This window comes from Halichondria panicea, chromosome 4 (assembly GCF_963675165.1).
Source record: "Halichondria panicea chromosome 4, odHalPani1.1, whole genome shotgun sequence".
NCBI classification, from domain to species: domain Eukaryota; kingdom Metazoa; phylum Porifera; class Demospongiae; order Suberitida; family Halichondriidae; genus Halichondria; species Halichondria panicea.
The window spans coordinates 1953044-1978805 of record NC_087380.1 but is presented as its reverse complement, the minus strand read 5'-3'; the positions used below and the strand labels follow the sequence as shown (position 1 = coordinate 1978805).

Here is a 25762-nt window from a genome sequence, read left to right as displayed (position 1 = left end):
AAAGGGTAGAGGGAGGGCTTCAGGCTGACCACATCCAATGTACCCTAGGGTACATGGGATGAGTATCCTGAGAGTTTCAATGGATATTCCTTAGTGTCAGAGCACATCATGGTACAAGTATTGGTAAGCAGTAGTCGATGACCCTGGGTGGTGGTAACTGTGCAACTGTGCCCACCCTCGGTCTCATGGCGGGGGGATCCTCACTCGGACCAGGGGGGGAGAATACGCTAGTGTAGTGTAAGCATGAAAATGTGTTTAGTCGTGTCATATGAAAATGCACACTCTATAATATTCACAGTTTCATGCATCATTAACATCAAACAAATTCCATTATTTTTTGGCAAAAGGATGACTCGGAAATGAGGCAGCTACTGTATATCTCCTACTGGTGGAGTAGTAGTGGTCTCTGGTCTCGCCCCTCCCACTCTCCAAGGGTTGTCGTATCTCAGCTCAGAGGGGTCTCTGTACACTTTGTCTTCTAGTAGGGAATGAAACAGTTTCAGTGTTTACCTAGGGAAAGGTTATCTTAAGAACTATTAAATTCCTATACTCTGTTGTAGCCTGGAGTACACGATTTAACGAGAATCCACACCATATATATTAATTAAAGATCAAACTAAAAGATGCACAAAATTAATGTGTAAATGTATAAAAATAAAATTCTACGTCACAGTTTTACAGTCAGTTTGCATACAGGGTATTTCAGTGTTCATAAGCTTGTGGGCTGTGGGGGGCGACTGTGGGTGGTTGTGCTGTAAGCAACGCACTCTGTAAACTCAATATCATTTCCGGCAGCTTTAGTCGCTTGTGAGGGTTGTGGAGTGGGTGGAGTGGGTGGTGATGGCTCAGTCTTTATAGGAGTCTTGCTCTCGGAGCCAGTTGTCTGTGAGGGTGCTCTAATGATCTCATACTCTCCACCAACCGCTCGTTGGAACTTGGACACTTCCTCGTATTCGTGACCCATTTCAATCATCTCGTATGGTTGTATCTCACCAGTACTGACTACACCCTTTAGTGACCCTGGTAGGTCAGGTCTGGTGGGAGGGAACGTCACAATAATAAATTGCATAAACAATAAACTAGCAGAGATGCATATAAACTTACTTTGTTGTTCTGTGGACAGTTAGCTTCTCTCTCCTGCTCTTGAACACCAGTACAGCAATCACTATGACAACAATGCCAACCACAATGACCACCCCAACCACTCCACCGACCACAGTGGCAATGTCGCTGCTCCCTGCACTGCACTCTGTGTCCGCAAGGCTCGATATCTCCACCTGACAAGACTTGTCTACTCGTATGATAACCATCTGTACTCTCAGTAAACCAACGTCAGCAATCCAGCGTGATATATCATCAATGAAGGTTGAGGTAGTGATAGCACGGAACGTTACAGCTTGGTTTGACTTCGGGAAGCATTGGAAGGATGGCTCTTGGATATCACTAGGAGCAAAGGAACACTGACAATGGCCTTGGATCTCAGACACCAATGCTTCAGTGACAGCAGTTATCCTGTCTGGTTGTTCCTGTATATTAGAGACTTGTTAATACAACGACACAATGTTATATTGTACTCACGACCCAGTCAGGACAGTGGTTGATGTTGGTGAGTCTGAGCTGGAACAACACTGAGTGACTTTGCTCCACATGCACACAGAGGGTGTGGCTGGTTCCTCTGGCATCCTGAGCCTTGCAACAATACTCTCCAGCTGGCAGGAACGTGTTTCCTAGTCGAGTGAGTGCCAGCTGTCCTCCCTCGGGTGTTGCAATAGCCAGTGCATCTGTCTCCATAACTTTGCTGCCATTAGGGAAAGTCCATCCACGTTGGTATTCATTAAATGTATCTGTCTTGTCAGAGTGACACTGTATGACACGTACATCCCTCGCTGGTACAGAGGTAATATTGTCGTTAAATACACTGCCGTTGAACATCAAAAACACACCTGAATAGTGTATTAGCTTTATCATGGTTTTATCGAAGATGGCAAACTCACCAGCAACAGATAACGTGTCTTCATATATACTGCTACTGCCTTGAATAAACCTACTAGCTGAACTTAATTCTCCATTGCAAGTCACTCTCTGGTCTTTTGAACTTAAATCATTAAAGGTCCAACTTCTCTCCATTACTTTGGTTGTACTATTCACCATGATTACTTCAGTGGTTGTATCATCTTCATCACTATAAACCTCACGAGTCCAAGTCAAGCTCAAACTGACAGGAGTATCAATGTTTGTATGTATGGACACTTGACATGTAAATGTTACCACACTGAGGTTAGCAAACAAGGCTGAACTAGAGGGAGACTTTGAGATTTTCACTCCTGGTGTTGGTACTGCAAAACATGAATTGTTTATAGTAGCTCAGTACGAAGATTTTACTTACTTTGAGCAATTAAATCGAAATCGTTGCTGTCTGAGAGAGGTTGAGAGTGAACAGTAGTAGTGACGTTTCCCTGACAACGGTATCTGCCAGCATCTGAGGGTCTTAGTGGAGCGAAATTGAGAATGGATCGATTAAGGTAATTTATTTCCTCTCCCATAGTAACCTTCAGCCACTGAGCAGTTGGTGTGCGAGTTAGTCCAGGCAATAAAGAAACAGTGCAAGTCACAATGTATGGCTCTCCAATTAGTGGAAGTGAAGGGATAGTTGGGCTGATGCTAGCAGTAATAGGTTGTTCAGGAACTGTGGAGCAAAGTTGATCCGAAATTCACACGAAAATATCTACTTGCCTGCAATGAAAATGGTACCTGTATCAAAGGCGGTGTCTGAAGAGCTTGTCCTCCCTGTTAGCAGAGCCTCACATTTGAAGGTGTTTCCATGAATGTTGTCAGACACAAGAGGGATAGTATACAACAAAATGGTTGACTGATGAGTTCCATAAAGAGGTTGGTCATCTTGGAGCAACACTATTGAGTCAGCAGGAGAGTCAGTGATGCAGTTGATGGTAACAGAATCTCCAATTAAGATGGGCACACCAGATTGGATACCACCAATAGTGATACCTGTGCAGTTATATGGTGTATAGTATACATGTCACCATGCCCAATATTATGTACCTCTGCATTCTGGTGGTCTGCTCCAGGTTGCATTTGCCTGACAAATACTTGTAGCAATCCCAAAGAGTGCATAGCCATCATTACAGCTGTAGGTCACTGTCCCTGTGAATGTTGTGGTTGTTGGTATCCCAGGAGATCCATTGGTAATAGACGGAGGAGTCCCACAGTCCACAGCTGTGTGTACATTATCATGTGATACGATAATGCAAGAATATAACATACGTGGACATCGAGGAGCAGCACCATCCCACTGACCGCTGGGAGTACTACCATCACCAGTACAGGTTCTCACACTGTCTCCACTTGTAAATACATGTCCATTGTTGCATTGATAAGTAGCTGTCGTTTCATAGTCATACGGTGCAGTAGTACCACTAGGGTAATTGATGGTCCCATTAATAACATTAATGAGAGCAGAACATGTGATACCTGCGGACAATACAATTATTATTGGAGTAAATTGCTTGTGTTCCATAGGGGGAAAGTGAACTGGTGCGAGAAGGGTAGGTATTGAAGTGTGGGTAGGAATAAGGAGACAAAGACAAGTGATGGCTGCGATAAGTTAATTGACACATGACCAAACAATATACACATGTTCGTGTTTTTACAGTACCAGGGACTTATATCTTTTCACCGATAAACTTACGGACACAGCTACGCTCCTGACCACTCCACACTCCAATGGCGTCCATTCCATCATCATCCATACACACTTGTACCTCATTACCCTCAAGATAGAACCCAGCCTCACAAGTGTAGGTTGCCTCAGTTCCCAGGTCATAGTCAGGGGTGACATCAGGAGAGTAGGAGGAGATCATGCCATTGGTAATAATGGCCGGTAGAGGAAGACACATAATGGCTGTAGGAATAAGCTCAGGAGTCACGGTGCATGTATTACCACTCAACTAATAATTATGACCTTCACATGTTGGAGATGACCCACTCCACATTCCATCATTTCCACAAATCTTAGTAGCGTCATCATTGAGAGTGTAGCCAGAGTCACAGCTGAAGGTGGCCACAGTGTCCACTGGTCTCCTGTTAGTGGATCCAGCATCATTGTATGAGATCATCCCATTGGTCAGTGAGGGTAGGTCAAAGCAGATACCTGTAGAGAAGAGGGTATACTCAAAAAAAGAATGTTCACATTCCATTCCACTTACGCTGACACACTGAATCTGACCCACTCCATATTCCATCATTCCTACAAATCTTAATAGCGTCATTGAGAGCGTAGCCAGTGTTACAGCTGAAGATGGCCACAGTGTTCACTGGTCTGTTGTTAGTGGATCCACCAAGGTAGGTGATCATCCCATTGGTCAGTGAGGGTAATTCAGAGCAGATACCTGTAGAGAAGAGGGTACACTAAAAATAAAAAACAGAATGTCCACATTCCATTCCACTTACGCTGACACACTGGATCTAACCCACTCCACATTCCATCATTCCCACAAGTCTTAGTGGCGTCTTCATTGAGAGCGTAGCCAGTGTTACAGCTGAAGATGGCCACAGTGTCCACTGATCTGTTGTTAGTGGATCCAGCACCATTGTAGGAGATCATCCCATTGATCAGTAAGGGTAAGTCAGAGCAGATACCTGTAGAGAAGAGGGTACAATCAAAAAAAGAATATCTACATTCCATTCCACTTACGCTGACACACTGGATCTAACCCACTCCACATTCCATCACTCCCACAAGTCTTAGTGGTGTTTTCATTGAGAGCGTAGCCAGTGTTACATCTGAAGATGGCCACAGTGTCCACTAGTCTGTTGTTAGTGGATCCAGCACCATTGTAGGAGATCATCCCATTGGTCAGTGAGGGTAAGTCAGAGCAGATACCTGTAGAGAAGAGGGTACACTAAAAAATAAAAAAACAGAATGTTCACATTCCATTCCACTTACGCTGACACACTGGATCTAACCCACTCCACATTCCATCACTCCCACAAGTCTTAGTGGCGTCTTCATTGAGAGTGTATCCAGCGTCACAGCTGAAGATGGCCACAGTGTCCACTGGTCTGTTGTTAGTGGATCCAGCATCATCGTAGCTGATCATTCCGTTGGTCAGTAAGAAGGGTAAGTCAGAGCAGATACCTGTAGAGAAGAGGGTACACTCAAAAAAAGAATGTCCACATTCCATTCCACTTACGCAGACAGACTGGATCTAACCCACTCCACATTCCATCACTCTCACAAGTCCTGGTAATGTCTACAAAGAGAGTGTAGCCAGTGTCACAGGTGTAAGTGGCCACAGTGCCCAGACACAGTGTTGGGTTGCTGTATGAGATTATTCCATTGTTCAGGGGAGCGAGAGATGGGCACACAACTGGAAGGAGATTGTGGATGTGAATATTGCTGGCAAAGGTCATAAGTTAACATACCCTCTCCACACACTAGTAGGAGCGGAGCAGCTCCAGTCAAATAGACCAGCCAATAGACACAGTCACCTTGTAACTTCTTCTTCATGCTTGGCTGTCTTTGTGCATGTATGGTGCATGCTCCAAATTAGTTGAGTCAAGAGTTCAAATGAATTTTTGGTTGAGTTTAATATGATGACAACAGGAAGTCTGAAATTATCATTGCAATGAATTTCCACACATCAAAAATGTACATGCTCCACATACATACTCATAAAGATAATCCTACACCAGAGGAGGTACGACATCCGCGTGTCATCCGCGTGTCTTAACACACACATTCCTTATTATATTGAATTCTTGACCTATAAGGAATGTGTGTCTAAAACATTTCCTTTGGCAGGCGGATGTCGTACCTCCTCTGACACTATACACATACAATACTGTACAGCTGCTAGTTCAGTTACTAACGGCCCCTGTCCACATGGAATGCAGGGTATCTAAGCATTGTCTCCAGTTCAGGGTTGTGTTTCTCCATCGTGTTGGTGGCATAGTACAGAACTAAAAACTGAGCAGAGAGTCAAATTCGAATGGTGATGCAAATTCGTACCCCCCAACAAGGTCTCTGTACACAGGGATCCTCTTAAACCTTCCTCCATCTCTGCATAGGGGGATAATAGGGAAAGAGTGATCGAAAATCAGATGCATAATTCGTTTAGAATTCAAGTAAATCGTTAGTTTCAAAGCAGTGTACAGTCAATTTAGCCTGTATACATTTACATGGTAACACTTACACGATGTCGATGGTGCTACATTCTGGTGGTCTGCTCCAGGTTGCATTTGCCTGACAAGTACTTGTAGCAATCCCCAAAAGTACATAGCCATCATTACAGCTGTAGGTCACTGTCCCTGTGAATGTTGTGGTTGTTGGTATCCCAGGAGATCCATTGGTAATAGGCGGAGGAATCTCACAGTCCACAGCTATCATGTGGTATAAGTCATGTGATACGACCAATTGCAATAATAAATCGAACATGGACATCGAGGAGTAGCACCATCCCACTCTCCCACTGTGCTCCTACCATCACCAGTACAGGTCCTCACTCTGTCTCCACTTGCTAGACTATACCCATCCTTGCATTGATAAGTAGCCGTTGTTACATAGTCATATGGTGCAGTTATCTCACTAGAGTATAGTCAATGGTCCCATTCGTAACATCAGGGAGAGCAGAGCATGTGATACCTGTGGACAATACGCTTATTAATAATTTATTATAGCAGTCAATCAACTCACGATCACAAGTTGGTTCACTTCCATTGAATCTCCCGATTGTCTCTCCACCATTAACAAAGATACACGTTCGACTCTCACTGTAAGCACACTTGTGATAGACTGCCAATGTACCAAATTATCCTCAAAATTTCATTTACTTCCGAAACCTACCATTGACAGACAGCCTGTACAATTGCTTTGTAACAGATAATTTTATTGCTATGGTATAAATAAAATACTTACGGACACAGGTTGGCTTACGAGACTCTAGCATTTATACTTAGTGGTTGGAGAGGTTACAAAAGAAACTGTTAAACATACTGTCTACACAAACCCAGGCTACTAGGAGCTGAAAACCTCCAGCCAAAAAGACCAGCCAAGATGAGACACAGTAATCTTGTAACTTCTTCATGCTGTGTCTTCATGCATTCATGCACGCTCCAAATCACAGGAAGTCTGAATTGTCCACACATCAAACGTGTATATACATGCACCACATACACAGAAAGAGAATCCTACACATACACAGTGACATATACAATACTGTACAGCTGCTAGTTCAGTTACTAACGGCCTCTGTCCACAAGGAATGCAGGGTATCTAAGCATTGTCTCCAGTTCAGGGTTGTGTTTCTCCTTGGTGGCATAGTACAGAACTAAACTGAGCAGAGAGTCAAAGTCGAATGGTGATGCAAATCCGTACCCCCCAGCAGGATCTCTGTTCACTAAAATCCTCTTGAATCTGCCTCCGTCTCTGCATGGGGGATAAGAGATAGACATGACAGACAGCAATGAACTAACCTTACTTACAATGGTGTGTGACAAGGCAAGGTGGAAAACTCCTCCACATTATCCTGGGTCAAACCAGGAAGGTCCTGTTGGGTTTACCAGAGCATGTCTTGAGAACCATCTCTGGGGGGGGTGGTTCGTTATAATTACAATCATGACTTCAAAACAAAGTACATGATTGCTGCACTATAGTATAGTCTTAAGTTAGATGCATGGCACTATAGATCTGCATGTTAGTAGATCTCTAGATCTATTATATCAAACACAGATTGATATTGGAGCAAAGGCAAAACATGCACCATTTGCTGTTAAGCTATCACAAGGCCTCTATAAGAGGTGGTAATCACTGCCTCAGGGCGTAGATAATAGAGCAGTCTCTGTTATCTATGCTCAGGGTAACACAACGAGTAATGCTCACAATAAACACTAAAGCACTCTATATCGTATTGAAAGCAAGCACACGCCACTCCCTCTAAGCACACAACTGAATGTCAAAGCTATCGTCTCATGATACCAATGTGTCGATATACACACGTGGTGGGAATGGCTACTAAACATAGTACAATGAGGAAACCTCGTCATATTCATATTCACGAAGAACTGGTGATGCCATAAATGCAAATGCAGACCAAAGATCTTCGAACATGAACTAACGGACACATGATGAACTAAAATCAAAAATATATTCCGAGACCCCCCATGGGGTAAATGTTTAATATAGAGAATGACATGTACAGTAATGAGAGTGACAAATACCTTTAGTGTATACGAGCCGAGCCGGTAGAGCATATAGGTCGCATTCAACGCTGTTCGGAGGTGGTATTCTGGGTAATGGCTATATATCAGCTGGTTTGTAGTGTGTTATCAGCAGAACTAATAGGTTGACTCATGTTGGCAGTTCAGAAAGCCGGAAGAGCGAGAGTCTACTCAGTATAGATCTATCTTTGAAGATAATTCGCATCATCTGTTTCAACTAAACTCCTCTTCTATAATTATGATATTGACTGTGTGGGTTCATGTCAACAATTGCAAACACAATAAATATACAAAGCAAGAAGTAATAATAGTTATAGCTAACACATGAGCAAAGCAAAACGCTTGCACTCGTTATCAGAGTTTTCACGAATATATGCACAAATTATGTACAGGTACACATATAATATGTAAGCAGTCAACATCAACGGCTGTATTTGTTCATAAGCCTGTGGGCTATGGGGGACGACTGTGGGTGGTCGTGATGTAAGCAACGCACTCTGTAAACTCAATATCATTTCCAGTTGCTTGTGAAGGTTGTGGTGGAGTGGGTGGTATTGGCTCAGTCTTTATAACAGCCTTACTCTTGGAGCCAGTTGTCTGTGAGGGTGCTCCAATGATCTCATACTCTCCACCAACGGCTCGTTGGAACTTGGACACTTCCTCGTATTCGTGACCCATTTCAATCATCTCGTATGTGTGTATCTCACCAGTACTGACCACACCCTTTAGCGACCCTGGTGGTACGTTACATCTGGGGGAGAGAGGAAAGTGTATCAGAATTCAGCAATATAAACATATAAAACATTCATCTATTTATTTTGTTGTTTTGTTGATAGTAAGCTTCTCTCTTCTGCTCTTAAACACAAAATTAGCTATCACTATGACAACAACCCCAAGGATAAGGACAATGACCACTCCTCCTACCACTCTACCGACCAATCGGGCCCTTAACAACACTGAGCGACTTTGCTCCACATGCACACAGAGGGTGTGACTGGTTCCCAGAGAAAGGACTTAGTTTACAATGTTTACTTACCTGACAACAATGAGAATAACTGCTCCAATGATGATCAGTAGAGCAACCACCAAAATTACAATCGCAGCAGCTATCCCTCCAATCATGACACTGCCACTGGGACTTGGTTCTGTGGATAGTAAATAGAGCGTATAGCTAGGGCTATGTAACTAGAAGTAGTCATCGCTATAGTTAGTTACATCTAGGAGTTGGTTACACATGTGCCAGCTCACATTAATTCCCAGAGCAATTAGATGGCTACTAGCTGCACTACAGATTAGATGACATAACATCTACCTTCACCCTCACCTGGCTCCACATGCACACAGAGGGTGTGGCTGGTTTCCCTGGCGTCCTGAGCCTTGCAACAATACTCTCCAGCTGGCAAGGAACTGTTTCCCACTCGAGTGAGTGCCAGGTGTCCTCCTTCCCGTGTTGCAACAGCCAGTGTGCTGATGTTGGTAATCTTGGTGCTATTAGGAAAAGTCCATCCGTGTTGGTCTTCATTGAATGTATCTGTCTTGTCAGAGTGACACTGTATGACACGTAAGTCCCTCGCTAGTACAGAGGTAGTATTGTCCAGTACACTGTTGTTGAACACAAGAAACACACCTGAAATAGAAAGTGTTCACTTCAATTATCATAGGTTATGAAGATGGCAACTCACCAGCAACAGATAACATGTCATCAGCCGTACTGCTATTGCCTCGAATAAAACTGATAGCTGAACTAATTGTTCCATTGCAAGTCACTCTCTGGTCTTTTGAACTTAAATCATTAAAGGTCCATCTTCTCTCGATTACTTTGGTTGTACTATTCACCATGATCACTTCAGTGGTTGTATCATCTTCATCACTATAAACCTCACGAGTCCAAGTCAAGCTCAGATTGACAGGAGTATCGATGCTTGTATGTATGGACACTTGACATGTAAATGTTACCACACTGAGGTTAGCAAACAAAAATAAATCAGAGGGAGACCTTGTGATTATCACTGTTGGTGCTGGTACTGTAAAAACATGAGTGCAATACAATATTCATATAGCCTACAAAGATTGACTTACTTTGAGAAATTAAATCGAAATCGCTACTGTTTAAAAGAGGTTGAGAGCGAACAGTAGTATTGAGGTTTCCCTGACAACGGTATCTACCAGCATCTGAGGTTCTCAGTGGAAAGAACTCAAGAGCAGCTTCATTAGGAGTGGGCATGCCGATTCTTTCAGTCCCCGTGGAAATCTTGAGCCATTGTGCAGTTGGTGTGTGAGCTAGTCCAGGAAATTTAGACACAGTGCAAATTCGACTGTACGGCTCTCCAACTTGTGGAATTGATGGGCTAGATGTTCTAATGATAGCGGTAATAGGTTGTTGGGGAACTGTGGGGAAATTAAGTCCATACACATACATATGCTGTATTACTTACATTCTATGGAAATGGTAACCATATCAAAGGCAGTATCTGAAGAATATGTTCTCTCTGTTAGCAGTGCTTCACATTTGAAAGTGTTTCGATGAATGCTGTCAGACACAAAAGAACTAGTATACATCAAGGTGGTGGTTGATGACTGTTGAGCTTCATGAAGAGGTTGGTCATCTTGGAGCAACATTATTGAGTCAGCAGGAGAATCAGTGGTGCAGCTGATAGTAACAGAACCTCCAATTAAGATGGGCACACCAGATTGGATACCACCAATGTGGACACCTGTGTTAGAGTATGGTGCATGCATGTTATGTACCCAATGATGAATATGCACACGTACCTCTGCATTCTGGTGGTCTGCTCCAGGTTGCACTTGCTTGACAAGTACTTGTAGCCATCCCAAAGAGTGCATAGCCATCATTACAGCTGTAGGTCACTGTCCCTGTGAATGTTGTGTTCCTTGGTATCCCAGGAGATCCATTGGTAATAGATGGAGGAGTGCTACAGTCCACAGCTGTATATATTTGCATGCAATCATGTGACATGGATGCATGTGCAACTACAGAACATACGTTGACATTGACCCCACAGACCACTAGGAGTGCTACCATCACTCGAATGCTAGCTATTGGTAGCTGCAAGAATGAGAAGAGAGCTGCAAGGCTCTGCTAATGCAGCCATTCATGACGCAACACATTTATAATGAGTTCATTATGCTCACACCCGCATATAATTTACTAGAGTCTCTGACGGGAAACTACAGTCTCATTTGGAGTGGCCTAATCGATACATTCGGCAGCTCACTTCTCATGACCACCATTCCGTCCGCAAGCAAGTTATTCTTTCCAAATTTTTGGGAGCTGTTACTTTCTTACCCATCTGTAGGTCCATGTAGTTAAGTTTTGTGCAAAATGGTCTTGTGCTTCGTGCAATAGCCGCCGATTATAGGTGTCTGGCGAAAATGGGTTACTTACTCTATATAATTATACCCATCGCTACCGCTTGGGATATTAAATCAGTGCCTTTGGGCTTCTAACCCCTAAACACCTCCAAAAAACAGTATCTAACAATTATATAGAACTTACTATGACAAGTTGGAGGTGACCCACTCCAGATCCCTCCACTCACACAAGTCCTGGTGGTGCTCTCTCCAATGAGAGTGTAGCCAGGATTGCACGTGTAGGTAGCTCCAGAATAGAGAGATCTGTTGTCAGGGGATCCAGCAGTGTAGAAAATGTTTCCATTGGTGAGAGTGAGGTCAGAACAGATTGCTACCTCAGTATGGAAGAGATTGTATGGAATCCAATAGTCAATCTTGCTAGCAGAGGTCATGCACAAGTAAAACATACCCTCTCCACACACTAGTAAGAGCTGAGCAGCTCCAGTCAAAAGGACCAGCCAAGAGACACAGTCACCTTGTAACTTCTTCATGCTTCTTCATGCATGCATGCCTACATGTACTCCAATTTAATAGTGATCAGTGACAACAGGAAGTCTGAAATTATCATTGCAATGAATTTCCACACATCAAAAGTGTATATATAATACACATACAATACTGTACAGCTGCTAGTTCCGGCCCCTGTCCACATGGAATGCAGGGTATCTAAGCATTGTCTCCAGTTCAGGGTTGTGTTTCTCCATCGTGTTGGTGGAATAGTACAGAACTAAACTGAGCAGAGAGTCAAATTCGAATGGTGATGCAAATCCGTACCCCCCAGCAGGGTCTCTGTACACGGGGATCCTCTTGAACCTGCCTCCATCTCTGCATGGGGGAATGACCAATGTAAATAATTATAGTCACCCAAATAATTATAATAATCTTCATAATGCAAGACTTTGTATGCATGTACACAATAAGCTATTGACGTCAAATGGCAGGGTTGAAAACAGTATACAGTCAGCATTGTACAGTACCAATTTAGGGCTATCTGCACTTGCACGTTGCTAGCCTCTACGTGTATGAAGACATGCAGACACTATATACAGCTACATGCATGAACCTATATACTTACACAGTCAATGGTGTGTGTGTGGCAATAGGCAACGCTGGGTCAAACCAGGAAGGTCCCGTTGTGAGCATGTCTCGAGAACTATCTTTCCTGAGGTGGGGGGTGGGTTAATACTTATGATTTGCATCATGATTGTACAATGATAACATCACTCAGTACTAAGGTATTTCACACAGATTGACAATCAAAGGCAACATGCACCATTTGCTAGAGTTCCTAAACTATCACAGCCCTAGGCTATTGAAAGGTGCTTGCCTCAGGACAACACAACAACTCACTAACACTGAGCCTATCAGATTGAAAGCAAGCACACACATGCACACTAAGTAAACAGCTGTATGTCTACAGTGGTTGGAATGGTAAACCAATGTGGGCACCTGCCCTAAGAATAGTACATGTATTGGTAGTAAGGCCAATGTGTTAATCAATGTCTTGTTTCTGGTTACCTCCCTCCTCAAATTTCACTGCCTCATCAAAAAACTCATTATTATGACATCACTCCATTATTTTCATTAGCCACACCTACTTGTGGGTGTGTCACATGATAAATAGCATAGATTGCAGCATAGATTAGGTTAGCCTCGATCCCAGGCCGATCCGTCTCCAATTGAACGCTAGGTCGCCTACGTATTTTTCAACTTTGTTCTATTAAAAAAAAATCGGCCTGGGACCGAGGCTAAGATTAGGTAAGATTTTCCTTTTTCATATTTGTGGTTTTATTGTATATCCAGTGTGGTTATTTTAATTAACAGGAAATGGGGTTTTACAGGAAGTGATGTCACAATAATGAATAATGATAACCTCCCTCCCTCACTAGTGGTAAGGTGATTTCCAAACCAGAAACAAGACATTGACGAACACTGGCCTAATGGGGTAGAAGTTGGGCTGACAGGAATACTCAGTATTTATAGCCGACTACACTCAAGAGTTGACTCACGATAAGTTTGTTTTGGCCCAAACATACTTATCGTGAGTCAACTCTTGAGTGCATAGTCGGCTATACAAACTTTGGCCGGGTTCATCCGAAAGGGCAGTGTAAGCTTGTAGATCTAGTATGTGCTATATAATAATTATTGTGTTTTCTAATAGTCATGTGGTATAAAACTCATATTACAATGCACACTCCAAAGATCCCTAGGAGGGACACAGTTTCATATTATTATACATTCTCAATGATCCTACCTGTTAGATTTGTACTCGTACTCGCGAGCCGTCACTTTTGCTGTGAGTTTTACCTATACCAGTGGGTAGTAGCGGTACATATATATAGTGGTATCTGGTTTTTCCCCTCCCACTCTCCGAGGGTCGTCCTCTCTCAAATCAGCTGGCTAGATGACCACCACCCACCACGCCAGGCCTAGGAGGATACCGGAGGACATTTTAATTGCATTCCTATCATCTAATCTTTTTTTAGTACCTCCCCCTAGTAAACTTTACTGTGGTTGGAGGTAACAAAGAAAGAGTAGACGATCGAAATGCAATTTTGAAGTTCTCCGGAAGCAAATTTTAATTGACAATGACTATCTTCCTCTGACACCACGCCACACATTTACTTTTTATCACCAGAAAGGCTTTTCAAATACTAGATAAAATATGACTTGAAGTAGATTGAGGCTATGAGTTTTTAGCGGCTAATAACAACCACTTCAACGGCATGGCATGATAATCCACAGTTGTTGGGTGGAGTCCAAATAGCAAGGATGCGTAAAATTGACGACAATGCCATGCAAAATGAAATGAAATGCATGCAAGCAAAAACATTAGACAAGATTATACAATATGCAAATAGTCAACAGTAGCATACAGGGGGTTATAGGTATTAGTTCATAAGCTGGTGGGATGTGGGGGGCGACTGTGGGTGGTCGTGCACTGCTGTAAGCAACGCACTCTGTAAACTCAGTATCATTTCCGGTAGCCTTAAACGCTTGTAAGGGTTGTGGTGTGGGTGGTGTTGGTGGAGTGGGTGGTGGTGACTCAGTTTTTATAACATACTTGCTTTCGGAGCCAGTTGTATATAAGGGTAGTGTTCCACCAACGGCTCGTTGGAACTTGGACACTTCCTCGTATTCGTGACCCATTTCCATTATCTCGTATGATTGTATCTCACCAGTACTGACCACACCCTTTAGCGACACTGGTGGTAGGTCATGTCTGGGGAGGGGAAATGTAGTTTGTACAAATTCAGAACAGTAGAGAGATACATAATTAACCAGAGGTGTGCCGCGGCGCCAGCCACGGGTTTTATAGTATATAGTCGGTCAGTCAGTCTGTCTGTCGTTCTGTGTATACTCAGATAGCACTGTTTTTATCCCAACACAACAAGGTAAAGTTGGCTAGCTATTTTTTTATGTTTCGTTTTCGAATAAAAGCGAGTAAGCTGCATGTGGCCTATGTACATGTAACAGTATGTACACACGGCTTTGATTCGAGGCTGTAGATATCTGCACCTGACAAGACTTGTCCACCTCAATCAGTATATTCTGAATGGGAATGAATCCATTGGTTTGTATCCAGTCTTGTATGGGAGTGAGGAGCTTGGAATCGGTTAGAGTGGCTCGGAATGTGAGAGTTCTGTCCGACCCAGGGAAGCAGCGGAAGCGGGGAGCAGTCATGACCATGCTTGAGAAACCACACCCACAGTGACTCTCTACCTCGGCAGCAAACGCATTCGTTACAGTTTCTAACTTCCCATCCTGGTCCTGTAGAGAGAGAAGTAAATCATTAGTTTGCTTTAGCTTTAGGACATTCTTAGCACTCACCACCCAGTCAGGACAGTTGTTGATATTGGTGAGTCTGAGTTGGAACAACACTGGACGTACAGGAGGAGGGGCGACTGGGGAAATGATACAGTTCATGAATAGGTCTTGCCAATAAACAATCAGAGATCTAGGTGACAGTACTATACGTATGCATTACAGTAAACTAACATAGTGGCAAATGTTCTGTAGCAAAACACAAAACACACACTACAATTGCTAAACTTACGGACACAGCTTGGCTTCTGACCACTCCACACTCCAATTGTGTCCATTCCATTATCATCCATACACACTCGTGCCTCATTACCCTCAAGATAGAACCCAGCCTCACAAGTGATGGTTGCATTAGTTCCCAGGTCATAGTCAGGGGTGACATCAGGAAAGTAGGAGATCATACCGTTGGTAATGGTCGGTAGAGGAGGACACTCAATGGCTGTATACACCCAAGTGAAAACAACTTGTTATAATACTCGAAATATTAATATTGCTCAACACAGAGTGCATGACTGTAAATGTATTGCTACCAACCTTCACACGTTGGATCTGATCCACTCCACACTCCATCACTCCCACAAGTCCTGGTACTGACTCCATTGAGAGTGTAGCCAGTGTCACAGGTGTAGGTGGCCACAGTGTTCACTGGTCTGTTATCTTTCAGGGGCGTAGGCAGGAATTTGAGGAAGGGGGGGCTGAGCTGTTCGGGCCAGAAACTACTTGGCGCGGAGCGCCGAAAATTCCGGTGACGGGAAGCCACACCCCCTAATTAATGACTCATTGCACATGTGCAAGAAATAGCCACACCTTGCTTCAATTAATAATACTGCTAAAGCTAGCTAGCTAGCCGTAGCTAGCTAGCTTAGTTGCACTAAAGAATCAAAGTTACTAGTATAGTATAGCTAGCTCTTGGACATGCTGTTTGTCTGCCACTAATCTATACCAGTAATTCCCAGGCTGAAGACTCATCAGAGAAGGTGGGGCTCTTAGTGTAGTTTTTGCAGAGAAAGGGGGGGCTCCAGCCCCCAAAGCCCTCCCCCTCCCTACGCCCCTGTCTTTGGTCTCCATATCACCTCCATTGACTAGATCCATCAGATCAGTACAGACCATTGCAGTTTCAGCAGCTGTAATAACGAATAATTCAAGTTTACACACAGTGATGAATTGAGGAAATGAATAACTGTGAAACGGATGCTAAAAGTAAAACAACATCACGCGGTAGACTATAAGTTGGCATGTATTATGTGTAGCATTGCATGATGCAATAACTTGATGCAACGGATATATTGCAAGGCAGTGTAACTTTTGCAACTATTGCTTTACTGCATGCAGAAACAACTACTATCCTATAAATTAACAGATATTGCTACGCAAGAGTCTAAACTGAGACTTCAATGGCCTCCAAGTAAGCAAAACTAAAGCCGAAAGAAGCTTTAGTTTTGCAAATCCACAAATTATAATCCAAATGGACATGGCTAGAAGCATATCAAAACTGTACATGTTAGTTTTCGTTGCATTAGTAAACAGTTGAGCAGTTACAGCTAGAATACACACACACACACACACACACAGTCAGCTTTACCCTACGGCATAATTTTTACAGTTGTGTAATCCATTATCACTACCAACGTTTTTGTTTGATCTGTTTTTCCATTTCTTATGAATTTTGAAAGAGTAGCTATTAATGGACTCTCGTTAATCCGGCCACCCTTGGGAAGTGCAGCTTGGTCGGAATAGCAAGGTGGCCTCATATAAAAAATAGCCGCAGCTAAAAACGACCCTACCACTTAGCTAACACCATTAGCTAACACAAAACTAGGAGAAACTCCCACGCACGGATATTTTATTGATGCATGGGTGTTGGCTTGAATCGAAAGTTTTTACTTCCACATGGTCCAAAAAGGAAGTTTGAACTCAATACTATCAAGATAGCAAATTACTTACACATGCAATCCCAAAAGGAAGTTTTCAAAAGTGTCTCTGTGCAATGTTTGTATATATATGGGGCATTGAAACGAAAACTGCGAAAATATATTCTGAGGGCTCTTGAGCCATATCGCAAAAACGTTCACCCGCGAAAATTTCCCACTATACGGCACCACAATTATGTTTCACAGACCTGAGCAAGTTGGTTTTGTACTCCAACTCCCACTAGCCTCACAAGTCACAGTGGCTGATCCCGACATGTAATATCTATTGTTGCATGTGTAAAACACTCTCCCTCCAAATGTTGTGCTGGTTGGTGTCCCAGGAGATCCATTGGGAATAGTGGGAGGTGGGCCACAGTACACAACTGCATGCATGAATGTATCACTATAATTATAATTATTATACCATACGCGAACTTTGCGAGGTGATCAATTCGCAACAATAAAATAAATTTGTGCATGTAGAGTAAAGCATGGAAATTCAAGCTACATGAAAATCCGGACGATTTAGCACGACGGCTAGCAAAAACAGAAAGAGCTATGCAGAAACTATCGATCTGGTGCGGTATCAGCTTCACAGCTTTCTTCATAATGAGGTAATGAGCATGCAAAAATAAACGTGCGATAATTGCATTCGGAGAATGCGATGCAATTTCGAGTTGAGCTACTTAGAGCATCAATTAGCTAAATCTGAGTTTGCCATCAGCTTTTTTTCATGTCCACTTTACTCTGGATCAACCTTTAGCTGAGCAGAAACAGCTGCACTGCTGCACAAATGAAAACTTGCTGAGAAGTATTCGCACAAAAAGTGCTAGGTCAGCATTAATACCTACAAGTCAATTATCGAGGGCTAGCCGCACCTTGCTGTTTGACTAAATTACATGTACACATGTAACCCCTCCCCCTCAACAATGTATCTCGTTCAAACAAGGTCCTACCGTCAAGTCTATACCCAATATTCTAACTACATAATGTAGGTACAGTAAATAAGGCTTCCTAAAATTAGTTGCTATGGTATTAATGCTGACCTAGCACTTTTTGTGGCTGCAGAAAGGGAATTGGAAACGACCGCCCACGCCCTATGTAAAAGGACTGACATCCGGTCATAGATAGTGTAGTACAGGGATTTGAGGAGTTCTTGCAACTATAATGTCGAGAGCGGAAGTACCTGTCACGTGAACAGTTACGTAATTATGGTTCATTTCAAACCAATTTTTCTCCAATAAAGCCTTTAGGCCTGTTTATTTTGGGAAAAAATCGACCTATACAGGAGGCTTTGCTCTGCATATAAATATCTGCAAGCCTTTGCACCACAGCTAAAGCTATCCTTGAGCCCAATCGTGAGCTACTACTATTAGTCTGTCACACAAACTGTGTATCCAGTTGGAGCTAGCCTAAGAGAGATTTTACTAAGACTAGTGATACACTTTCAACAGCTTATGGGCAGGCTGGGGCAAGTAGTAGCTCACAAAACGATTAGAATCTCAAGGATAGCTTCAGCTGACAACCTGCTGTGGTGCAAAGCCTTTATATTTACCAAAGGCTCTTAGCTTTCTGATGTAAGTCGATGTTTTCCCAGTTTAACAAAAATGAATAGGCTCTATTGGAGAAAAATTGGTTTGGAATGAGCCAAAATTCAATCTTGTTACCAAGGTTCACGTGACAGGTACTTCCGCTCTCGACATTACAGTTGCAAGAACTCCTCAAATCCCTGTAAGAAGGATTGGAAACGGGATCACGTGGGCTTATCAGTAATGAACTTGGGGCCTTGCGGACAATCCAGGCTGCGCGTAACGCAGCTATAAGCGCTAAATCACGCCCGTCCAGAGATACAAAGACAAGGTTTTCTCCTGTTCTAGGACAAAGGTAAAGCACTAAAACTAGTAGCAGTATTTATTAGAGCCTCTTTTACCATGTAGATACTTATTATTTATTGGGACCAGTCCTATATCAGAAATTGGCGGCATTTTCAAACTGGAATGACTTTCTGTACCTATATCTTTTTTGTTATACAAGCAATATTAAAGATTGATGATGTTGTTGATAGAGAATTAGGTAAGGAATGAAATGGTGTTGAGTTGGCCCTGCTAAGTACTAAGAAAAGTTCACAACATGGTGATAAAATGACAAATTGACCTAAATTTATGTCCACTTTTCCGTACCTCTCTTTGGCATATAATTTGTCGTGAGTATTTCTAAATGCCTTTATATTATAGTGAGTGCTGTATATTGTGCAATAGACACCTTCATTTGACTGAACAAAGCCTTATTTTGGCAGTAGCTGTGATGTTTAGTCTACATGTATATTTACAAATTGACGTACGTACATGCATATACATACTGGTCATACGTTATTATGTTACTACCGTCTTGTTTACTTACCCATGGGTGATATATACTATAGGGTTGGAGAATGAATACCTGGACGACTGGGATACTGGGAAAAATCTGTTTCTAGCCGTAAGGAGCTTAAGATGCTGTAGTGATGCCACAAGGACTGAAGTTCACAGTCATGTACGTATATATACAATGTGTATTGTAAACCTAAAACTCCCCTCGTCCCTTTGCAGTCAAATCATTCATTGACATGGTAGGGGACCTGTTCATCCTCCCTGACGCAAGTGCCTTTCTGAGTGAGTGAATCGGCTAGAACCCTCTCGAAGTGTTTAAATACATTTCTATTTGATGCACATAATTATTTTTTTACGTGTGATCAAACAACCCTAATTATAATTATGAATCGAATCAACTATAATACTAAGAGTATAAGAGTGTGAATACACAATACGCTAAAGTGATCAAGCTATTAAATTGTATTTCCCTCGTAAATCATCCATTCATAGCTACAACTTTGTTGCTAAAGTCAGTGCAGTTACATGAGGCCACAACAAGAGGTAGTTCTGTTTCTGGTCAGGTTGCTTTCCTGATTACGTGAGGCCAGGAGGGACAACAGCAACTGAGCCACACATATTTGCAGTGTTATCACTTTTTTTATTTTTCACAGTTTGTCTTTAAAAAAGGTTTACAACACAAAAATAACATCTATAAATAACATACAGGTAGAGGTATTTTAGGCTTTTGGTAAGCAGAACATTGAACTGAGAATTGTCTCTATATCAAACCTATATAATTATATACTGTCATTAGCTTGAGCCATTATACGTGCTCTGTAAGCTTATCAAAGCTATAACGCAAACTGAGACCATAATTATAATTATTGTGTTAGCATAATAACATCTTTCATGCAAAATACAAGATAATAATTTTACATACATTAATACAAGATACAAACACTATAACTTACTGAATATTGAAGTGCTGTATAGGTGCTGTACATGTAATTATTGCAACACCCACTCAACCTAAAGTAAGTGGGTGTGGTTTGCGCATGCGCATTAGGTGTGTTGCTGAAAAAACAGCCCAGTGAAATATTGAGCGGCGGATGGACCAGAAACAGAACTACCTCTTGTTGTGGCCTGATGCTGGCACTGCTAAATATCTTGAATCCTTCGTCTTCACAAACAGAGGCTTAGTGGCTTCTCTCGATCTCAGTAGAGTGTTTCTCTGTATTAATTAATATTAATTAAAAGGGACAATATTAAATTGGACAAGCAAGCTATACAAATGTAGACTGGTATTTTGGGCTTATACCTTCAATGCTCATCACTGCTCTTTAGCTCTAGCTCTTCTCAAGTCTCATATGCTGTCTGTCTGCTCTGTAATCTGTGCTGCCATCCCCTTCCGGTGCAGGAATTAACTTCCTGCGCAGCCTGGACTGGCCGACGATTGCGATCCGTTTCCAATCCCTCTTTCTACACTATCTACATGTATGATCCGATGAAGCACTCCGTGTAATTATTGCGCTCGCAAATAATTACATGGAGGACTGCGCTACGGTTTTGTATCCCTGGTTTCTAGCTCTCCTATCCACTAGAGATCACTCAGGGCCTAGGAGATACTTGAGAGAAGTAAGCTTATACCACTGACAAGCTCTAAGTCCGTTGTCTTTACTCTGTTTCCAATTTTTTTGAGTTTAGCTTGAATTACTCTATGTCAACTTTTCTCTGTCCCTCCTGTGAAGTCAAAACAGCAAAGGACATTGCTTGACTTGGTTATTATGTATCTAAGTGCTACATAGAATGGCTTCATGCTATAAATAAGCTGTACTGTTCATAAGCGTTTGCAGTATAGTCGTTCAAACTGCTTTAGTATACTTTTAGACACACCACGGGCCTGTCCCTCCTACGACTTCATAGTAAAGGCTATTTCTTCTTGCATAGCATTTATTTGTCTAGTAATAGTGGCTGCGTTGCTTAGTCGACTTTTTAGAGCTAAATTCTCTTTACTTTTTAGAAAAATCAACATTAAAAATGATCAATTTCACTGTTTCTATGTGCAGCACATTGTAGAGCAGTCAAGACAGGTAATGAGCATGCCTGACTATAAATATAATCCTTTGTAGTTTTAGCCACGCCCTATAACGCGGAATGCTTCACGCAAAAATTTCGTAAAAATTTTGTTTCCAATCCTAGCCTCGATCCCAGGCCGAGTTTTCGCTTTTATAACGGTAGGCAAACCCTTATAAAAGAGAAAACTCGGTCAGGGATCGAGGCCCCTTTCTTTTGTATCTCTGGCCAAAGGGAACTCAGACCACGAAAATAAAATCTGCGAAATCCTTTGTAATGGTCCATCCGCGAAAATTTATACCCTCGAAATATACCCGCTATACGGTATGTGCTAGAGCTGGCAGAGGTCATGAAAGTAAACATACCAGCTGCAGGTGAACTTTGTCCACACACTAGTAGGAGCTGAGCAGCTCCAGTCAAATATCAACCAAGATACACAATCATTTAACTTCTTCATGTTATCTTCATGCATGCATGCACATGCATTCATTGGTTTTGTTGACTTTATTATGATGACAACAGGACTTTGAATTGAAATTTCCACACATCAAAACTGCATGAGTGTACATGCACCCACGTACACAGAAAATGAATACACATACAATACTGTACAGCTGCTAGTTCAGTTACTAACGGTCCCTATCCACATGGAATGCAGGGTATCTAAGCATTGTCTCCAGTTAAGGGTTGTGTTTCTCCATCGTGTTGGTGGCATAGTACAGAACTAAACTGAGCCAAATTCGAATGGTGATGCAAATCCGTACCTCCCAGCAGGGTCTCTGTACACGGGGATCCTCTTGAACCTGCCTCCATCTCTGCACGGAGAAATAAGAGGAAAGTGATCAAAAATCACATAATCTGATACATACATGCATCCGTGTCAATGCACCAAAACAAATTATTGACAACAAGTGGGTTTCAAAACAGCATGAATGTACAGTACTAATTTAGGCTCATTGTCAAGTTACAGATAATTATGTACTTGTAATTTTCTCAGACAAGGCGGGAGGGCACGCTGGGGGGAGAATAGGTTAATGTAGTGTAAGATTGAAGTATGCTATAATTAATCATTGAAACACAATGCACACTGGCTATATTAAAATTCCGGTAAGGGGACATAGTTTCGTTTCTCAGAGGGGGTGGTCTAGTTTCTACACATTCATTTTTGTCTGGCTGCATCCAGAGGCCCCTGAGAGTGGCCAGTGGTGAATCAGGATGACAACTACGTACCTCTAATCTTGGGACGTGTATAAATGACATGGCCTGGAATCGAGGCTATCAGTATAAGTTGCGGCTTTTTATTGAAAGATGGATCTACTGATTTTCGCGGATTGACCTCAAACCTTGTATTTAGTGCCTCTAAAATTTTGAAATCATGGTTTACTTTCAGTATTTAAATCCTCGTATTGAAAGACCTCTCTACTGTAGGGGTGTGGTCATTCAAAATAAAAAATGTAGTGCCTCGAAAATAACCCTCTATAAGGTAACACAGTCCTCCGCGGCATGACCTCGAGAATCCACAACTATTTTAATGATATTGCCATGCAAAATAAAATGCAATAATTGTACGTGCACATAGTCGACAGTTGCATAATGATTACAGGAGGTTGGGTATTTCATAAGCTTGTGGGCTGTGGGATCCCGATAAAATTAATTATGCTCGGAATACTTTTAGCATAATTATTAGTAAAACCAGTAGGTTTTACATAGGATTGGCAGTGGGTTTGCCCGTGTTTAGCAATATTTCAATTATTTTGACTCATGTTCAAACTGTTCTATCTCTGCAGGGAAAGGCCACATCAAGAAACTGGCTGAACAGATAGTTTATTTAGCCTTTTCTCTCTTTGTATCTCTCATTTCATAATCCATAAACATTTTAATGAATGAATATTTTCATTTTAAAAATTGCACTATTTCGACGTTTCACCGCTCTTTGTCTGACTGACTAAGTAAGTAAGTAAGTAAGTAAGTGAGTAAGTAAGTAAGTTTCTTGCCCAGCATTTACTCCAAGTACAGCCATCTCCAGGACATTCTGCACAGGGTTTCCAAACGACTACAACCTGGATTACAAAGCGCTTCTTCAGATTTGCGATTGCTTCCACAAGGCAGATGACCTCTCAGTCTCTATTTCTCTTACCTAGACAATTCCGCCATCTTTAATGACTCAGCAATTGCGTTGTGGCCAATAATAATAGATAGGCGTGGCTAATAAACCGTGTGCCTAAAATCAGTGCAGCAGTGCTTTTCCAGAGCCTGAGGTGTTCCTTTTCTTCACACTGTTCAGCTCTAGCTCCCTTTCTCTGACAGGCATGCTATATGCACTGGCTAGATATCATGCTCTTAAAATGGCTGTCATTTAATAATGATTCGCAAATTCAACATAATTATCAAGCAATAAATTATTACTCATACTATAATTATTAGTCCAGAGATATTCGAGAAGATATCTGATTAGTCCTGTCTTCTCTTCTTGTACTGCCTCTTGACGTTCCACTTATGCATGTCATGATACGTAAACTGTACTGAAAAAGAAAGGGAATCCGACTAGAAAAACATTTGCAATGTGAAAAATTGCTAGGATTGGCCAGGGGAACCACAAAAAAGCGTGGGAACAAGAAATCAGACGAGAGCATAACTCCAATCCGTTACAACGTCATGAACATGTACAATACATAGTATATTAAATAATAGACTGTGTTCCAGATCCACCTATCAGCTTCCATCCACCACATCATTCCATGCAGTCACCAGTACGGTCCGTGCATGTTACTACGCATGGATGGACTGTGTGTACCTGTGCTCTACACTGCATGTATTAGGAACATCAATTCATCACAAATCATCATGATTATGTGCACCACATTCTAAAATGGATGTATAATAAATATATATAGGGATTGGTCATCACTCCACCAGTAAAAATTGCGTGGCATATTGGCTGGGAAAACATGGGAAAACTACCAGTATACATGTGATTGACGTTGTAACGGATTGGAGTTATGCTCTCGTCTGATTTCTTGTTCCCACGCTTTTTTGTGGTTCCCCTGGCCAATCCTAGCAATTTTTCACATTGCAAATGTTTTTCTAGTCGGATTTAATAATAGGTGTCTGGGAATGATAATTATAGGCAACAACGTCCATTTTTCATTACATTTAGTTTTGTATAACGCTGTTCAAAAAATGTCTGAAAGTGAATAAATTATTATAGCAATGTGAAAACATCAATGCACAGAAACACACCGACAGCAAACATTCGTACATACTAGAACCGACCCACTACATTCCCCATGTTCCATTAGCCCGGCAAAAAATGTCCAGATAGTTCTACTACTATACTTTCTACTTTCCTCAACGGGTTGCAAATAATATCACCTCTAAAGATCTTGCTACATCATCTATCATCTATACAATATCTAAACATTAGCTGTTGCTACATCGTCTATACACAATGTTTTGTTCTAAACATGCGTATCATCATTCACTCATATAGGGTCAGTGGAACCTTCGGTATTCTTGCAACCTGTACATAGAAGTGTATAGTGATGTGGAACTTGGTGTAATCACACACAAAACTTACCCAGTGGTACCAGCTCACTCCACCTCCCCTCTGCAACTGATGTTTTTGCTCTCACCTGAACAATATACATTGCATTGCTAAAATACAATGTATATAGTCATACCTGCACCATGGCGTTATCAGTACTGATGAGCCCGGTATCATCTCCAATGGCGTGGAAAAGTTCTTTTCTTCCTTTGGACACCACCAAATCTGAACCAGACCCTTGAGGAATGAACCTGACGTCATAGCCAGTGATCCTCCCATACGACCTTGTGGGCTCGATCCAAACCACAACGGTGCAGAAACCGATCACCAGGGAGGGGGCATTAGACCCTTGAGGGCAAGGTAGAAATATTAATCAATCACAATAATTTTCAATTGTACAACTAACTACACATGCAATAATTATCTAAACAGAATGGTTTCAAAAATGCGAG

At 42.0% G+C, this 25762-nt stretch overlaps 4 protein-coding genes and 2 long non-coding RNA genes across 6 annotated transcripts; 1 reads left to right on the top strand and 5 right to left on the bottom strand.

Moving 5' to 3' along the window:
* Positions 1–594: 594 nt before the first annotated feature.
* LOC135335082 (uncharacterized) lies at positions 595–3666 on the bottom strand. Its single transcript, XM_064530491.1, has 8 exons — positions 3283–3666; positions 3061–3234; positions 2734–3006; positions 2387–2686; positions 1995–2336; positions 1579–1943; positions 1105–1526; positions 595–1034 (listed from the first exon to the last, which is right to left on the bottom strand). The coding sequence occupies exons 1-8, from the start codon at positions 3533–3535 to the stop codon at positions 710–712; spliced, it is 2454 nt and encodes an 817-aa protein (XP_064386561.1). The 5' UTR covers positions 3536–3666; the 3' UTR covers positions 595–709.
* On the bottom strand, positions 3545–5592 carry LOC135335118 (P-selectin-like). The gene is made up of 6 exons (XM_064530546.1): positions 5443–5592; positions 5211–5387; positions 4468–4656; positions 4224–4406; positions 3980–4168; positions 3545–3919 (listed from the first exon to the last, which is right to left on the bottom strand). The coding sequence occupies exons 1-6, from the start codon at positions 5525–5527 to the stop codon at positions 3681–3683; spliced, it is 1062 nt and encodes a 353-aa protein (XP_064386616.1). The 5' UTR covers positions 5528–5592; the 3' UTR covers positions 3545–3680.
* Positions 5593–8510: 2918 nt separating this feature from the next.
* Positions 8511–12123, bottom strand: LOC135335095 (uncharacterized). The gene is made up of 8 exons (XM_064530512.1): positions 11753–12123; positions 11008–11181; positions 10671–10949; positions 10315–10623; positions 9918–10259; positions 9560–9862; positions 9272–9380; positions 8511–8986 (listed from the first exon to the last, which is right to left on the bottom strand). Exons 1-8 carry the CDS (start codon positions 12096–12098, stop codon positions 8689–8691), a joined length of 2160 nt encoding a protein of 719 aa, XP_064386582.1. The 5' UTR covers positions 12099–12123; the 3' UTR covers positions 8511–8688.
* A 127-nt stretch (positions 12124–12250) lies between these two features.
* LOC135335154 (uncharacterized) lies at positions 12251–14016 on the bottom strand. Its single transcript, XR_010394459.1, has 3 exons — positions 13862–14016; positions 12683–12769; positions 12251–12432 (listed from the first exon to the last, which is right to left on the bottom strand). It is a non-coding gene; the product is annotated as an uncharacterized LOC135335154 (long non-coding RNA).
* A 390-nt stretch (positions 14017–14406) lies between these two features.
* Positions 14407–16542, bottom strand: LOC135335177 (sushi, von Willebrand factor type A, EGF and pentraxin domain-containing protein 1-like). The gene is made up of 6 exons (XM_064530595.1): positions 16480–16542; positions 15967–16132; positions 15665–15871; positions 15439–15512; positions 15127–15378; positions 14407–14830 (listed from the first exon to the last, which is right to left on the bottom strand). Exons 1-6 carry the CDS (start codon positions 16540–16542, stop codon positions 14825–14827), a joined length of 768 nt encoding a protein of 255 aa, XP_064386665.1. The 3' UTR covers positions 14407–14824.
* A 2544-nt stretch (positions 16543–19086) lies between these two features.
* On the top strand, positions 19087–20228 carry LOC135335144 (uncharacterized). The gene is made up of 3 exons (XR_010394448.1): positions 19087–19226; positions 19765–19874; positions 19931–20228. It is a non-coding gene; the product is annotated as an uncharacterized LOC135335144 (long non-coding RNA).
* The last annotated feature ends 5534 nt before the right edge of the window (positions 20229–25762 follow it).

Coding starts and splice junctions, on each gene's coding strand:
- LOC135335095 (XM_064530512.1), bottom strand. CDS start 12,098: ATGAAGAAGTTACAAGGTGACTGTGTCTCTTGGCTGGTCCTTTTGACT. Junction 10,950..11,007: donor CAGACCACCAGAATGCAGAG/GTACGTGTGCAT, acceptor ACTCTAACACAG/GTGTCCACATTGGTGGTATC. Junction 9,863..9,917: donor TGACATGTTATCTGTTGCTG/GTGAGTTGCCAT, acceptor TTTCTATTTCAG/GTGTGTTTCTTGTGTTCAAC.
- LOC135335118 (XM_064530546.1), bottom strand. CDS start 5,527: ATGAAGAAGAAGTTACAAGGTGACTGTGTCTATTGGCTGGTCTATTTG. Junction 4,407..4,467: donor GTTAGATCCAGTGTGTCAGC/GTAAGTGGAATG, acceptor TCTTCTCTACAG/GTATCTGCTCTGAATTACCC. Junction 3,920..3,979: donor GTCATCTCCAACATGTGAAG/GTCATAATTATT, acceptor TTATTCCTACAG/CCATTATGTGTCTTCCTCTA.
- LOC135335082 (XM_064530491.1), bottom strand. CDS start 3,535: ATGGAACACAAGCAATTTACTCCAATAATAATTGTATTGTCCGCAGGT. Junction 1,944..1,994: donor AGACACGTTATCTGTTGCTG/GTGAGTTTGCCA, acceptor TACACTATTCAG/GTGTGTTTTTGATGTTCAAC. Junction 1,035..1,104: donor ACTGTCCACAGAACAACAAA/GTAAGTTTATAT, acceptor CCCTCCCACCAG/ACCTGACCTACCAGGGTCAC.
- LOC135335177 (XM_064530595.1), bottom strand. CDS start 16,542: ATGGTCTGTACTGATCTGATGGATCTAGTCAATGGAGGTGATATGGAG. Junction 16,133..16,479: donor TGGAGACCAAAGACAGGGGC/GTAGGGAGGGGG, acceptor TGGCCCGAACAG/CTCAGCCCCCCCTTCCTCAA. Junction 15,513..15,664: donor TCAGAAGCCAAGCTGTGTCC/GTAAGTTTAGCA, acceptor TCATTTCCCCAG/TCGCCCCTCCTCCTGTACGT.